The sequence below is a fragment of the Narcine bancroftii genome, chromosome 4, assembly GCF_036971445.1.
Source record: "Narcine bancroftii isolate sNarBan1 chromosome 4, sNarBan1.hap1, whole genome shotgun sequence".
Classification (NCBI taxonomy): domain Eukaryota; kingdom Metazoa; phylum Chordata; class Chondrichthyes; order Torpediniformes; family Narcinidae; genus Narcine; species Narcine bancroftii.
Window position 1 is genome coordinate 129559889 of NC_091472.1, and position 16925 is coordinate 129576813.

General features: G+C 41.4%; 1 protein-coding gene across 1 annotated transcript in view; it reads left to right on the forward strand.

The window, feature by feature from the left end:
* LOC138761154 (uncharacterized protein KIAA1671-like) overlaps window positions 1-16925 on the forward strand; it is a 245816-nt gene that overhangs the window by 101549 nt on the left and 127342 nt on the right. The window contains exons 3-5 of the mRNA XM_069932843.1: window positions 2066-2219; window positions 4847-7657; window positions 8706-8870. Of these exons, the coding sequence (XP_069788944.1) occupies window positions 2066-2219; window positions 4847-7657; window positions 8706-8870 (3130 nt within the window). The remainder of the gene's footprint in view (window positions 1-2065; window positions 2220-4846; window positions 7658-8705; window positions 8871-16925) is intronic.

Consider the following 16925-nt stretch of genomic DNA (forward strand, 5'->3'; position numbering starts at 1 on the left):
ATTTTTATTTCATCCATGTGTCTGTCTAAGAGTATTAAATGCCCCTAAAACTACCACCCTCCACCACCATCCCTGGCAAGGCATTCCAGGCACCCACAGCTCTCTGTGTAAAAAAAAAAAAAAAAAAAAAAAAAAAAAAAAAAAAAAAAAAAAAAAAAAAAAAAAACTTACCCCTGATGTCTCCCTAAGCTTCTCTCCCTTAACTTTATACATCTGTCCTCTGGTGTTTGCTGATCCTGCCCTTGGAAACAGGTGCTGGCTCTCCATCCTATCTATGTCTCTCATAATCTTGTACACCTTTATCAAGTCTCCTCTCATCCTTCTACATTCCAAAGAAAAAAGTCCCAGCTCTGCTAACCTTGCCTCATAAGACTTGTTTCTCAATCCAGGCAAAATTCTGGTAAATCTCCTCTGCACCCTTAGCTTCGACATCCTTCCTATAATGAGGTGACCAGAAGTGAACTCTAAGTGTGGTCTTACCAAAGATTTATTGAGTTGCAACATGACCTCTCTACGCCTGAATTCAATCCTCCTATTAATGAATCCCAGAATCCTTTAGGCCTTCTTAACTATCCTATCAACCTGTGTAGCGGCCTTGAGGGATGTATGGATTTGAACCCCTCTGTTCATCCACACTCTTAAATAACTGATCATTAACCCTGTACTCAGCCTTCTGGTTTGTCCTTCCAAAATGCATCACCCCCACTTATCTGGATTGAAATTCATCTGCCACTTTTCAGCCCAACTCTGCATCCTGTCCATATCCTCTTGTAATCTTCGACAACCTTCAGCTCCATCCACAACTCTTCCAAAATTCGTGCCATCCATAAACTTACTGACCCATCCTTCCACCTCTTCAACCAGGTCATTTATAAAAATCACAAAGAGCAGGGGTCTCAGAACAGATCTCTGCGGCTCTCCACTAATCACCAACCTCCAGGCAGAATATTTTCCTTCCACTACTACTCTGCTTTCTTCCTTCAAGCCATCTTCTTATTCATACAGTCAAGGTTCCACTGATCCTGTGCCTCATGACTTTCTGGATGAGACTCTCGTGGGGGGACCTTGTCAAATGTCTTGCTAAAATCCATGTAGACCACATCTACTGCCCTACCCTCATTAATTTCTTTAATTCCTATGGATGCTGCAAGATCTGCTGAGTTCCTCCACCATTCTTGTTTTTTTTTCACTTTTTATTCTGTTTGTTAAAATTCAATTGGAGGAACATTTGTTTTCATAATCCTTGCCATGGTTGTTGAATCATTTGTAAGAGTGAAGGAATGTCTTTACTTAAGTTCACGTATTTAATACCATTTGAATAACCAGTCACACCCCCTCCCCCCCCAACCTCTTCTTTTGGATAATGACCCCATGTAATCAATTTTCAAATTGTCCGTGTGCCAGTGTAGAATTATTTATTAATAATAAATTTGAATAAAGTCAGTTTTCTTATTTTTTACATTATTACACTTGATATGAGGGGAAGTTATATGTGGGACACAACCAACTATAATCAAGTGCTCTTCAACCATGGATCCTCTTCAGATAATGAATGAAACACCTTTTTATTTATTGTGTAAAAATACTGAGGTCCTCCTGAATCCCTTGTTGTGCTGTTTTGCCTCACTTTTTATAAATGACTGTTTGAGGAGTTTGCCCTTCAGTTAATTTTCCCTCATGTCCATACTTGCTCAGCAGTAACCTTCTGTGTTTCAGCAGTACTTGGTTACTCTTGTAGATAAGTAAACTCTCCGATTGATATGGTAGACACTGCAATATTCCTCCTTCATTCACTCATTGCCTTTTCTTAAAACAGTATATGATAGGGAGATACCAATTGCCGAATTGTGCTATGATTATCGCATTGTTTTGCCAATACTATTGTGTCAACAAAAATTTGTAGTTTAAAGAAAACTTAAAAATTTAATAATTTTTCTCTGAACACCATTTCATTGGGGGAAAAGCTCTTTCTAGTTATATATTTCAAAAGGCCACTGCCTGACAAATAATTCTCTTCAAATTTAAGTTTGATTTATTTATGATACCCTGAACATCTTTCCAATAGGTTTGAGACTCGAGCAGCTGGCGATGAAAATCGCTTTGAGAAGCTGGCAGACCTGAGTGTTTTTTCATCTCCAGAACACTCAATTTTGTGGAATTTTCAACAACAGAGAGGGAGTGAGAACATTGAAAAAGGAAATGAAGTTGATCGTGAACTGGTAATGAATTGTTTATCATGCTTTTCACTGCAAAGTAAACGGTCAGGAAAGCAACAGAATCTTTAGTGTTACACAAAAGTTTGCAGATGCTGTAATTGTAGTCAAAACACAGAAATGTTGGAACAATACAGCCAGGCAATTGCAGCCTCCATAGGAGATAAAGAGATAATACCGACATTTAGGGCCTAAGCACTTCCTCAAGGTTTGAGGGAATGCCCAGAATATTGGTAATATCTCTTTACCTCCAGTGGATGTTGTAAGACAGTTGGGATCTTCCAGCATTTCTGTGTTTTGAACTAAATCTTTGGTTTAATGCAACTCTGCCCAACTTGGAAAAATGAGTTTGTTCCCTGACTAAAGTAATTTTGATTAATCTACAAGCCACAGGTTGGCCCCAGGGAACTTGCTGATAGACTGAGAATTTCCTGAATGCCCAGCAGGATTACAGTGGGATGTAATGTTCATGATCTCAGGTCTGGTTGAGTCCAAGAGCTTTGAAGCATGACACACAACAGGAAATTCGATTGGTTTGTATTCCCAAAAAATGTTTCCAGTTTTCAGAGAAGCAGTTGGTATAGAAAAAAGTTTTTGTCCTCTTTTGTATCATTGAATGACTAAAAATAAATAATTTACAGTTTCCAATTTCTCATATATGTTTAATATGCATATTTAAGTTTTGAATTTGGCATTAAAAAAACTTATTGTTTATATAATCATCAATAATCATGGGTTTTCTATACCTTTTCATGAATTCACTTCTCTACATTTCTTTTCAATATCTATTAATGACGGTCCTCAGGGGTCCCTCTGTCTGTAAGATGAGGAAGTAATGTATGCTGATTTAAAAAAAAGGGTTACATTTTATTGTGCTAACTGACAATTGGTAGTGGTAGGAGCACTGGATTGGTCAAGATTACTACAGGTATGAATACGAAAGCTTGTTTTTGTGACGGGTTGTTTGGTGAATTCAGGTAGGTCGGGCTTGTAAAAAAAAAAGTATTGGGAAAGGAGATGAATAGGTTCCTCTGATGTCAGTTGGTAGTTGAGTAGCATAACTAAATGAATTGATAGTCTAAACAATAATTTTTGGATCCTTTATCTTTTGTTCCATCTTCCTCCGCGAGTGGAATTAGTTTCCCTTTGCCTTTCCTACCAGTTGTTAATTACAACTGCAGCAGTCTTTGAGAATAGCTCCATCTGTAACTTCCTTTCAAAATTGCATCCATCCTGAGTTGAAAATAGGTGACTTGATCTCCACTGTTGCTGGAACCAAAAGAACTGCCATGGTGGGCACTTAAGGGTGAACTTCACAGGATTGTGCACATCTTGTTCATGAGTTAAATGGCAATCCCTTGGTTCATTCATTGGATTTATAAATTTAATAAATTTAGACATGCTGCACAGAAACAGGCCCTTCTAACCCACGAGCCAGTGCCACCCAAATTAACCTTGAACCCCCATATGTTTTTTTTTTGGAGGGTAGGAGGAAATGGGAGCATCCAGGAAAAACCCATGTAGACATCGAGATAATGTATAAACTCCTTGTAGACACTGCTGGATTCAAACCCAGGTTGTTGGTGGTGTAATAGCGTTGCTCGAACTAATGCTAATCATGCTTCCCACCATTTTTGAAGTGGAATGATCGTACAATCATTCACTATGGTGACGTCTGTTAACTAATGTTTGACTCAGAGAACAGGCTTTTTGGCCATTGATGTTGTGCTGTCCTATGTAAGCCTACTCCACAACAATCTAATCCTCATTACCCATAATCCTCCATTCCTCAATTTTTCTTACATCCATATGCCAATCTCAGAGTCTTTTAAATGTCCCTATTGTACCAATCTCCGCCTCTGCTCCTGGCAATGCATTCCAGGCACCAGTCTGTTGGGGGGGGGGGGGGTGGTGTGGTGGGGAGCAGAACTTACTTCTGACATCTCCCTTAAACTTTCTGCCACTCACTTTAAACAGTTGACCTCTGGTATTGGCCATTGCTGCCCTGAGGAATAGATGCTGATTATCTACTTTGTCTATGGCTCTTATAATCTATTATCACCTCTCATCCTCCGTCATTCCAAAGAGAAAACTCCCAGCTCACTCAGCCTTTCCTCTTAAGACACATTTTCCAATTCAGACAATATCGTGGTAAATCTCTTCTGCATGCTCTCGAAAGCTTCCACATCCTTTCTATAATGAGGCAGCCAGAACTGAACACAACACTCTAAGGATAGTCTAACTATAATTTTGTAGAGCTGCAACATTACCTTGCAGCTCTTGAACTCAATCTTCTACTAATGAAAGCCAGCACACCATTTGCCTTATTAACTACTTTATCAGCCCAGTCAAAGTGCTTCGATATTTCTTCTGTTTTTAAATGCTGTACCCAAACTTTGATATTTCTAAATGTTTTGCCCAAATAAAGATCCCAAAGAGGTGCAACAAGACAGCCAACACCTCTCCTCGATGTTTCCCACCTCACCACTTTTTGTTGAAGCCTACAGGTTGAGCCAATTGCATCAGGTCTCAAACCTGAAATGTGCATTCTTTAACACCTGCTTATCGAAAAGCATCAGATTTCATCAATCCAGTTTCTTCTTGATCATTTCTGCTCTCTACATGTGTTTCAGGTAGAGAAAGGACATTTACGCATGATGGAGACTGACACTGAATTTCTATGGAGCAGGGACAAATCAGTGAAGAAAGTGAGCAAAGCTTTGGACAAAGAGACCATAGATGAGAAAATTAGCAGGCGAGAAAGTTTTGTCAGGAAGAAGGAAATGAAGAGCCAAGTAAATGAGACCAAAGTGCCTCGTGGTGTTGCTTCACTTTCCAAAGTTGGTTCCTGTAGTTCAGAGGGCCAGGAAAGTGTCCCTGAACCATTGGATTGTCATTCACTTGTAAAGCCTGTAAGAGTAGTTATAGTTGAAAATGATCCCCAATGCCATAAAGTGCCAGAATTGGTGAAGTTGGAAGGTTTCTCCGACTCAGTAAATACCTGCTTTGATGAAGAGAAAATGTCAGTATCAACTTCACAATCGAGTTTGAAGAGTTATACGGCTATGAAAATGCACAATGAGCAAGATTCCAAGGAAACAAAACCTTTCCAGCTTGAGGCTACATCTTCAATAGGGAAAGAGAAGATTTACTTTGAAACAGAACAATCTGATTTCAGGCAGTCTTCAAAGATGACTGAACAAAATGTTTCCAGTTCACTGGTACCTGCGAGGGATGCTAAGGTTGGTTGCTCGCCAAAAGTAAGCAAGAAAGCAACCAGTCCCTCACTCCCTACATCATCTGAAGATAAGATTGGGACAGGGAGCATGAGGAAGTCACATCTTGTGACTGATCAAGAAAAACTGGAAGAAAATGTTGGCAATTTAAGGAGACGCTGGAATCGGCCACATCCATCTCTGAACAGCTCTTTATTAGAGACGCCCTCAATGGCACCAAATTCTGAAATCAATGTTGAGATGCTGAATGCCATCCACATTCAGCATTCCCCAGAAAGGATGCTAAACTCAGCAGTAATGGCCTCTGATAAATTCAGAAAGAAACAATTGAAAGTGTCTCGGCATAGCTCCTTCACTAACACAGATGTATTGGTGTCAAAGGGCAGCTCTCGATATATTGACTTGAGAAAAAGTGTTGACTCGACCACGCGGGAGTTGCTGCCCTCTGCTGGAACCAGGGATGTGAAACATCAAAAGAGTAAGGATGATACTGAGGCAGGTAAGGCCACTCGGCTTTGGTTGCAAGATGGCGCAACTTCAGAATTCTTTTGGAAGGCCTATCCAAAGGCAGGAAGGGTTGAGAAAAGTCAGAAGGCTTCTTTAGCAGCTGATCAAGTGTTTGATTTTTCACCTGAGGTTAGCTACAAAAAACACAGTTATACATGTGTTTCAGCTGATAGAAGGTCAGACAGCTTTTCTGAAGTGGACTCCGAAGATGATCCCAGGAATTCCAGTCCAGAAAAGCCAAAATCAACTTTGTTGTCTGAAGAGTTCCTATCCAAGCCATGGACAAATGGAAAGGATGAAGCTTCAGAAAAAACCCATGTAACTCCACCTGTGAAAATGTCTAAAACAGCAGATATTGAGCAATCAAGAAAAACCAGGAGCAGTTTGCAACATAAAAGCCATAATGTATTAGACCTTGATGCTTTAATGGCAGAATACAGAAAAGAAAATTCAGAAAGAAAACATGAAGAATCAAAAATGTCTCATTACCTTGATAAAAAAGATAGCGATCATACCAAAACTCTTCAAAAGGACGACGATGAACACAGTATTCCAAAATTGCCAAAATCTGCTAATCCAGACTTTGGAAAAGCATCTCCTTCAGGTAAAAGAAGAAGCACTTCTGATAAGCTTATTAAAAAGCCTTTGCATCGCAATAGTATCCTTGATCTTGATGCTTTGATGGCTGATTACACGAAAGAATCGTCAACACCTGCAGATGTCCTGCAGAAGTTATCTGGTTCAAAACCAATCAGTGGCACAGATCCTGATGTAAAAATTCAACAAGCCTTATCCCCATTTTCTGAAGAAGTGAAGACCTCTCAGAGAAATGAGCAAAGGAAGAAGGGTCACGATGGAGAATCTGCAAGAGATGTTTTTGATGGTACAGACACTGATTTGAAAAGGCGCACCAAAGAAGAGAAGAGAGAAAGCAGGCCATCGTCAGTCTACTGTGAATATGACTTGAGAAAGAATGAGGTTTGCTCAACTAGGCAGAAGTTGGAGGTTGAACAAAGAAGAGAAATGGATGGCAACACCACCCCAGTGGCCAATGTAATCAGACGGCCCAAGCGTGAGCAAAGGAAAAGCAGACCATCTTCAGCCTACGCCGGGTGCTGTGAACTGCAACAGCCTGAGCTGCTTGGCAGAGACAGAGGAACACCTAGAAAGGATGACCAGTGGGAGTTAATGCCAAGCAGCAGGAAGGACAGGATTGTGGAGGGAAGGTCGGTCACTCCTGTTCAGGTTGACAATTCAAATCGAGCACTGGGAGATCATGACCTGGATGCTAAAAACAGTACCTTGGACTATTTGGTCAATTTGAGGAGGCCCCTTTATGCTGGTTCACATACTGTATTGGAGAAAGAAAGGTGTGTTGAGATGCCAGTTGATGATGTACAGCATACCGATATGGAAAGCAGACCTGCAGGCTATAGAGAACATTCTGATCAGAATTATTCTAGGACTTTGAAGGACTGTCCAAAAGACGACCATCTTTCTGATCCAGAGATTAAGAAGTCAAGACATTTTGAGATTTACAAGGCACACAATAAAATGGAAAGCCTTTCAATGAACCAAGAAAGCTCGTCAGCAGACTCCAAGAATCATAAAGGAAGAAGGAGGTCCTCACTGGACTGGTTTCAACGTCATGGCATGGAAATTTCAAAGCATGGATTGCCATCAACAATGGAGGATAAGATGGTGAGTACATTTTCTTGGAATCATAACTATTTAGACAAAGTATTTTAACGTCATTACTCAAAGGAGGCAGGATAACATTTTCTTAGTATTGGTAAAACTTTGATTGATCTTGCTTGAGACTGAAACTGGTATAAAATTTAGCAATCTACTGCATTCACCTATACAGGTACACAATCCTTTATCCGGAACCCTTGGGGGACAGTGTGTTCTGAATTTTGGATTTTTCTGTATTTCGGAAAGCCAGATTTAAGACCACCCGAATTGTGCTGCCTTATCCACCTCCACCCCCTTCCAGTCGTGCTGCCGTCTCTCCCCTCCTCGCCCACCCGACTCACTCTGCCATCTCCTTTTCCCCCCCCCCCCCGCCTGCCCAACTCACTCTGCCGTTCCCCCCCGCCCGCCTGACTCGCGTTGCCATCTCTCTCCCCACTTGCCGGATTTTGGAGCTTTCTGGATTTTAGATGTCCGGTAAAGGATTGTGTACCTGTATGTAGTATAAATACATTAAAATCTTGTACTTTGCAAAACTCAAGGCCTTTGAATATCTTTACTTTGAGAACAAGATTCTCTGCAAAAGCCTTGTTTAGTTGTCTTCCCAGACGTTTCAAAATCCGTCTGTGCTGCAGATAAGAGCATGAACTGCTCTGACATATATATGGGGAAAATGAATCCCAGTCAGGATTTCTATTGCAGTGTGGTGTGTCTCTCATAGTTTCTGCATATGAACCTGTGGATCAGAGGACAATAAACACAGGTAGTAATGGTCTTTATTCCACCCCTCCCTCCCTTCTCTTACTTTCATGGTGTGACATTAGGTGTTTGTTACAGTTTTGAATGTCCCTGCTTCACCAGAGAATCTGATGTTTTATGCAGTGAAGAGTAACAAGGGAGGACCAAGTAATGATGTATAAGTTGTGCCTGCCTTTCCCTAACTTTTATCGGTTAATGGTATAAGACTGACAGATACTGTTTATACATCAAGATTTGGCTTAAATAGAAAGCTTCAATTAAATTTTCCTCCGATGCTTAACATAATTTAACGTGACAGGATTCCCAGCAAGTACAAAAGGAGCAAGGTGTGGAGTTCCGCAAGAGCATGAGGAGGAAAATCGGGGACATGATTCAGTTGCCTTCAAAGACCAAGAAACAAAGTCAGAAGAAAACTCTCTTGCGACATGAAGTACAACAGCAGAAATGTCAAGTCCACAAAGCAGTAAGAAACCTTTGGTGTGATACTGTTGTCAGGGTTGGAAATGGGCTACGCTGTCAATGCCACATGAGGCAACAGCGGGTGCTGATGTTGACGAGTTCTTCATCCGTGCTGCTACAGTTTGTGGGTGATATTGGTTATGCTGTTGTGGGTGAATGGGCAATTGATACAGCTATGGGCACAGCCATCTGCATCAATGACAGTGCCCAGTGTTATTACTGTGGAAATGTATTTGTGTGGATGTTTCTCTGCTATAGTATTCTGTTAACATTGTTATCGAGTATTACAAGCTGAACAAGATGCCAAAGATCAAAAATATCTGCAGAATTACACAGTTTAAGTGCAAGAAACGGATTCATATCTTTTGGAAAAGAGGAGTGTCAATAATTTAAGGAGTAAGATTCTCTTCTAGCACAGAATATATTTGAAATAGACTTAATAGCTGTCACTAAAGAATTCAGAAAGTAACTTTGATGTGGGTTTCCTCCCAAAGTGCAATATTTCCGACAAAAATAAATCCACTATAACTTGCACTTGTCCTGAGAATTTGCTCAGAGTTGTTGCTAGTGGAAAGCATGTCTTCTCATCCATTTGTTAATTGGGGAAAGAGAAGGCAGTTCAGAAATGAGTGGGACACTCTTGTCCTTGTTAAGATTATTGAGAGGTTGTTTCGATAAGTAAGTGGTTCACAACCATTTTTCACCCAATTTACTAACCACTGACCATCAGCAGGACTGGGCTAGTCAACTTGAGCCCCTTCTCACACCACCAATAGGATTTTTGTTACAGTGGAATTTTTTAAATAAATTTTTGGGTGTTTGTTGCCATCAAATTTGTTATCTTATTGTACTTTATACCTGTTTATTATATTGGTAATATATGTCTCAATGATAATGAATTTATTGTCATGTACATTGTAGAATGTACATATGCCCTGAAATTCTTAGTCACTGTAAATAGGTACTTTGTCAAAGAAAAATAATAAAACAACTACAATTGAATTAAATTGAATTAAAAAAACTACACTTTTCTGTATTGCACTAGATAAATATTCAGTTATACTAGTGCAGTGATTCTCACTTTTTTTCCACTCACATACCACCTTAAGCAATCCATAGGATGCCATAGATGCTCTGTGGTTAGTAAGGGATTACTTAAGGTGGTATGTGAGTGGAAAGAAAAAGTTTGAGAACTACTGCCCTTGTGCAAAAATAGTGACCTTACAACAGTGCAGCTAGTTCATTTGTGATGTCAGAGCAGTCCCTGATTAGTGCACCAATGGGAGGTTCAAGAGCCTGATAGCTGTTGGAAAGAGCCAGTGAGCCCCAAATCCTTTCTACATTGCTGTTGGTCATTGATTGAAACCAATGATCTCACTCTGTGGTTATGAACTGGTACATAATTGGGGCACTATAAATAGATAATAACTCCAATGCAACGTAGAAAATTGATACTAGTTTTCCACCTCAGTGCAAGGAATCTTTGTCTGTGTAACAAAAGTGAAACTCGAAAGTCTGCAGATGCTGTGATTGTAGTAAAAATACACCAAAATGCTGCAGGAACTTGGGATGTCTTTCAGAGTCCAAAAAAGCAATTATATATTGCTGACGGTTTGGGCCTCAGCTCTTCTTCAGGGAATAAGCTGAATGAGCCAGAAGCAGGAAATTTCAGAAAGCCTTGGAATTCATATAATGCTGGCTGGGGGAGGAATCCAGACCAACAAAAGGTGTTAATTGGATATGATAGGGATGAGGTAAGAAGTTATCATGTTTGTGTGAAAGGAAACAGGGAAGGGAGAGACAGAGCTCAGGGAAGGCGACGGGGGAAGAAGTGAGGGGGGAGGATTTTAACGAATCCCAGTGAAGTTGATATTATTGTCATCCGGTTGGAGGGTGCCCTGGTAGAAGATGAGGTGCTGTTCCTCCATTTTGTGGGTGGTCTCAGTCTGGAAGTAAATGAAACCATGGACAGACAAGCAGTGGGATGGGGAATTGAGATGGAGAATTGAAATGGGTGCCCACTGGGAGATCTACGCTATTGCGGCAGACAGAGCCAAGGTGCTTAAGAAAGTGATCTCCCAGTCTCCAATGTAGAGGAGACCACCATATGAGCACTGGAAGTGGTAGATGACCCCTGCAGATTCACAAGTAAAATTCACTTGGACTGTTTGGGGCCCCGAATGGTGATGAGGGAGGAGGTGTGGGCACAAGTGGAGCATCTCCTGCGGTCACAGGGGTAGGTACCACAGGGACAATTGGTGGGGAGGGAGGAGTGGGCAAGCAAGTCATGGAGGGAACAGACCCTGCAGAAGGTGGAGAATGGAATATGTGTCTCGTGATGGAAATAGTGGAACATCATGTGTTGGATGTAGAAGCTGGTGGGTTGGAAGGTAAGGATGAGACAAATCCTGTCCTGTTGCACATAGCCCTGGAGGGGACCAGGGCAGATGTGCGGGTGAGCACCGAGTTGATGGTGGTAGAGGGAAAGCCACGATGATTGAAGAAGGAGGACATTCCTGATCATCTGGCATGGAAATCCTCATCCTGTGTGGGTCCTTCAGTCACTAAGCCCCTCACTGGTCTGCTGCCGTGGCCACTGTCCTGTACAGTTGCCTCATTTGCTGCTCTTTCTCATTGTGGGGGGTGGGGGGGGGGGGTGTTCTCTCTGTTTCTGGTGCCCTGTGCCAGTCCACTATTTCATGGAGTCTACAACCCCTCATCGCTGCTGCTGAGCACAGGTGTCGCCCATCATCTTGGGAACAAATCTCATAGTTGCAGGATTTTATAATAAAATGCCATTGGCTCCTTTAACAGGCTGATTAAAGCCAGTACTGAGCCATAAACATTAAGAACAGGTGGTTGAACCCTTTGAAGCAGTGCTCTGCCTTCGCTCTCCTAGGTCTGCACCAGAAGCAGTGCTGCCATTACAGCAGCTCCCGCAATGCTGCCATATTTTGTGTTGCCTCTTCTCCCAACAGGCATAAAAGTTTGGCATGTTTCTTTCTTTAAACCCTGCCACAAATTACTGAAATAAAAGGCTTGTCAGGCAGAAGATTGAACTGTCTGCCAGCACCTGAATGCTGTTTTCTACATACTGCAATGCATATTCCTACCAGCAGATGGCAGGAGAAAATAAAAAGGCCATCCATCCCAGGGCAACTTTAACCCTGGAAGATTAAGTTTCAGAAAAAGGCATATCAACATGTCCACACAACAGTTAAAATGCCTGTTTCTGAAATAAGTAGTTATCGTTTTGCTCATCCTTACTGAGTCTTAGCATTTTGATTTTTGTATATATTGTTTCAGCCTTTGAGTTTAAGGATGACTTGCTGCCACTGCCAGATGAAGCCAATGTGGGACCTTGTCAGGTAGCAGAGGAAGTGCTAGATATCAAGGGTGATTGATTTGGCAGGTGGGGCTTATTTTACTATTAACACTGGTGTTTCTTGCACATGCTCTGGCCATTTATTCTCAGCGCCTCCTTGAAATCAAGGATGACGCTTTCACTCATGTTTTGCAAGTTCTGAGGTGATAGTGCAAGAGCTGTATTTTCACCCACGGATGGAATGTTCTGGACCCACCTTAAGGCTGTAAAAGACACAACAGAAATGCTGCTGGATTGGTTGGTATTGCAGCATAATCCATCTGCAGCTGGCTGTCTCCGAGCCTGAAAGACAGCCTTTGCTTCTATGTCCTCGTCTTGTTGAAGTAGACTATCATAGAAAATGGATTCACAAACTGAGACCAGTGATAGTTAAGTGTTCGCCTGTGAAGCATGTGCAAATTTGTCTCTATAAATAGATGCAAAATAGCCACTAAAATTAAAAAAATATTCATGGAATGATTTGTGTTTCAGTTCCTGAAAAGTCCTTTTTGAAATTTAAGAACTTCCTCAGAGGCAAGCAAAATTGATTCTGGGGACTTCTGACAAAGCCCTCCATTTTAGCAGGGGTATTCAGCTCCTGCTATTCATAACATCGAGGCTCGATGAAGCATGGCTTGCAGTGATGCTGTGGAACACACAGATTTATCAGGGATGCCTCTGTTATCATACAATGTTTGAGATGGCAGGAGTTCAACAAAATGGTGCTAAATGGTGATGAGTGCTGGCCTTTGAAGGACACTTTTCAATGACTTTTAAAGACTACCCTCCATTACACGTCAATAACTCCAGTGGAGAGGCACACAGCATCCTCATTTGTCAGGAAGGCGCAATAGTGGCTGCATTTCCTGAGAAGACTGAAGCCGGCAAGGCGACCGGCCACTCTTCTACAAGAGCTCTATTGAGAGCACCTGTGGGTACAGTTGCTGCAGAGAAATGAATCAGAGGTCAATCCACAGGATCGTGGCAGAGAGGATCATTGGTATTTTCCTCTACCACCATCCTCCACCCCTGCAATTGATGTGATTCACTGGGATCATTATCTGAAGAGGGCATACAAAATCTTACAGGTGTTTCAGAGCCAGCCCCACCAGGCTGGGGAACAGCTTCTTCCCACAACCAGTGAGAATGCTGAACCACCAAATGAACTCCTCACATTAGCCATCTGAGGCTCTCATATTTCTGAAACAGTATTTATTGTATGCATGAGAATACCTGTCCTGCATATGTATTGTTTGTCTGCATGTTTTGTACTGAGGACCAGAGAATCCTGTTTCATAGGGCTGTACTTGTGCAATCAGATGACAATAAACTTGATTTGACTTGACTTGATCCAAGGCTTAATAATAAGCAAAATGGCTTGTTTATAGGTGTCACTTGGAACAGGAACAAAGGCAGGCAGCAATTTGGAAATTGGCAGAAAAATAGTTCAGCAAACATTTTAATGTAATATGAAATGGAAGATATGGAGAGATAAAGGCAGAGATTTAAGGTAGGATTTCTAGAATCATCATCCCGGCTTGTCCCCGCCAAACAACAAAAAAAATGAGACCAATTTCCCTCCAATCCTTCCTGTCCATGTAGTTATCCAAGTATTTTTAAAGGAAGCTAATGTATCTGCCTCTACTATGTCATCTGGCACCTCATTCCATGTGCCCACCACCCTCTGAGTGAAGAACTGTTCATTCATTCCCCTCCTAAATCCCACTCTTGACTTATACCCTCTAGCCTTTGATTCTCCTACTCCAGGAAACAGATGGCCACTATTCACCAATGTCCCTCCTGATTTTATGGTCCTCAGTAGATCCCCTTTCAACTTCTCACAGTCTAATGAAAACGGGCCTCGCTTTTCCAGTCTCTCACAATAACTGAACTTCCCAAATCTTGGCAACAACCCTGTAAATCTTTTCGGTATCCTTTCCAATGATATAATAATATCCTTCCTACAGCTAAGTGACATAAACTACACACAATATTCCAAATGCAGCCCAACCATGGTATTCAGTGCCTTGACTGATGAAGGCAAGTGTCCCTCTGCTTCACTACCAGAGCAATTAATTTTGATTAACATGCCTGATATCTTGGAGGATTGCAGGTCTGAAAATCATAAGACAAAGATGGAGAAGAGAGGCCAAGGAGAGATTTGAGAACAGGAGTGTAGATTATAAACAGTGATTTAATTGGTTGCCAGTGCAAAGCAACAAAACACAAAGGTGAGACTACAGCTGGAGAGATAGGTGCCCAGTGCAGTTTGGCTGGTGGCTACTCCTGATACCTGTCTGAATAAGACGAGTTGCAATGAAGATGATTGAAATCTTGTGTGTTGTGTTTTTACGTCATTTCTTTGTTCTCAGGGTATTAGAAAAAAAACAGAATTTCTGTGCATATTTGTGTGAAATGAGGACAAGTTGACAAAAATTCTTGTCAAAGTTCATGTTTAAGATCATCAAGTTTTATGATTTGCTTTTTTTTTGAATTTGCACAGTATAACATAAACATTGCCATGCAGGGAATTAGACCAGTTCCTTCTGGTTCTTTTTAGCACACCCCTCTCATTCCAATAATTTGTTTCTCCCTTGGATTTATCACACTTTCCCTGAAATGGGTCTTTTCTTGCTTGCTCCTTTATTCCTTATAATTTCCACATTCTAACCAAACTTTTGGCTGTCATTTTACTGAAATCCCTACTGGATGTATTTGTGCCTATTTTGTGTATCCAGGTAGTCCCTGAGTTATGTCGGGGTTCTGTTGTAAGCTGATATCCTAGCAAGTCGGAAGAATCTATTTTCTACAGTAACCCATATTGCACCCCTCTAAATACAGTTAGGATAATTCTTTTCATTGAATAATCACCCTAGCATTATCCATAGTTAAACAGATGGAATATGCATTGTGTCCAATCATTAGATCCAATCACATCTGTGGGCATTGAAGCAAGCTTCAAACCTTTTGAGCGAGTACAGAAGGTGGCAAAATTAAGCTGAGGTGAATGGAACGGCTAACCTTTGACAGGTTGGAAGGCAGAAGTGATTAGATATCGACTAGAATGATGGGGAGTAGGAAAAGGAAAGGAAACCTAAGTATGATATGGAGAAGTTGTGAATATTAGAACCATAGAACTGAAACAGGCCCTTCAGTTCTTCTGGTCTGTCCCAAAATATTATTCTGCCCAGTCTCACTGGCCTGCACCGAGTCCATACCCCTCCCATCCATGTACATGTCCAAATTTGCTTAAATATTAAAAATGAGCCCACATTCACCACTTCAGCTGCCAGCTTGTTCAACCACTCTCTGTGAAGAAATTCCCCCTTATTTTTATTCCATCAAATCTTCCCTCATTCTTCTACACTGCAGGGAATAAAGTCCTAACCCTGTATCTCAGTTCCTCAAGTCCTGGCAACATAGTAGTAAGTCTTCACTTTTTCAATCGTACTGATATTGATATCTTTATTGTAGATGGGTGACCAAAACTGCACACAATACTCCAAATTTGGTCTCACCAGTGTCTTGTACAACTTTACCATAACATCTGTAAGGTAAAACATCATGAGATGGGAATGTGTAAGGAGTTACCCTGTACAGGGCTGTAACAAGATGTGAATGCATCCTTGTACTTACAAGATAAGAGAGACATTGATGGATTGAGAGGCAGGAAGCTAGCAGGGAAAGGATAGCAACAGTTTTAGTCATTGGACAAGTAATGATATGATGATGTTCTAAGCATGTATCCAAGGGTATAAAAAATCACCATTTTGCTGATAACGGCAGAATGCATTCTCCGACTAACATTGTTAGTCGCAAGTGTTACAATCCGGTAATAAAGAACAAAGAACCCTGATTTCGACTCAGTCTGGTGTTTGTCTCACTCATTCATGAACAAAGCAGACCTAACACATCCCAAATCCTATACACTTCGATTTATGAAGGCCAATGTGCCGAAAGCTCTCTTTACAACCCTATCCACCTGTGACCCCACTTTCCATATTAACAGCCAAATCATCGCAAGCAAATACTGATGGAAACCAGGCAGAAAGTGATTATCAGCTGCAGTTGCTGAATTCAGTGTTTATTGCTGCATACGCAATTACAGTGTACGGAGGCACTGAAATTCTTCCTGGCTGCAATCAAATGGGCACATAAGATGCACCAACTACAATTAAATTACCACCATGTGCTGGGACAGTAGACTGTGATATGTGAACAGGAAGATGAAGTGCTGTTTCTTGGCTTCCTTTTGGGTGCTTTGAACTGCAGTGCCTGTGGAGTATAAAGCGCAACCAGCTTCCATGTCTGTCACCTCTATTGTTTCAGAAACATCCCAGGTTCCTTTGCAGGAATGTTGTCAAAGGCAAAGAGGATACTGTCCCTCACAAAAACAAGTTTGGGCAGATAAGATCTAGAGGAAGGCGAACTAGAGGCGAAGGAGGAAATGACTAGTCAAGTTGTTTTAGCATGTTTAATTTGCATCAGGAAGAGAGTGAGAGAATGGAGCAGAGCAGAGCAGTGCAGTGTAATAAACCTGAGACAGCTCAGGCTCTCAGAGAGATGTTGAACTTCACGGATTGCTGTGTGGACTCCATCAGAATGCATCCCATGTTTAGTAAAGTTTATTAACCTGATCTGATGGCAGGTTTCCACTTTCCATTCACCTCAGCTTAATTTTCCCACCTTCTGTAC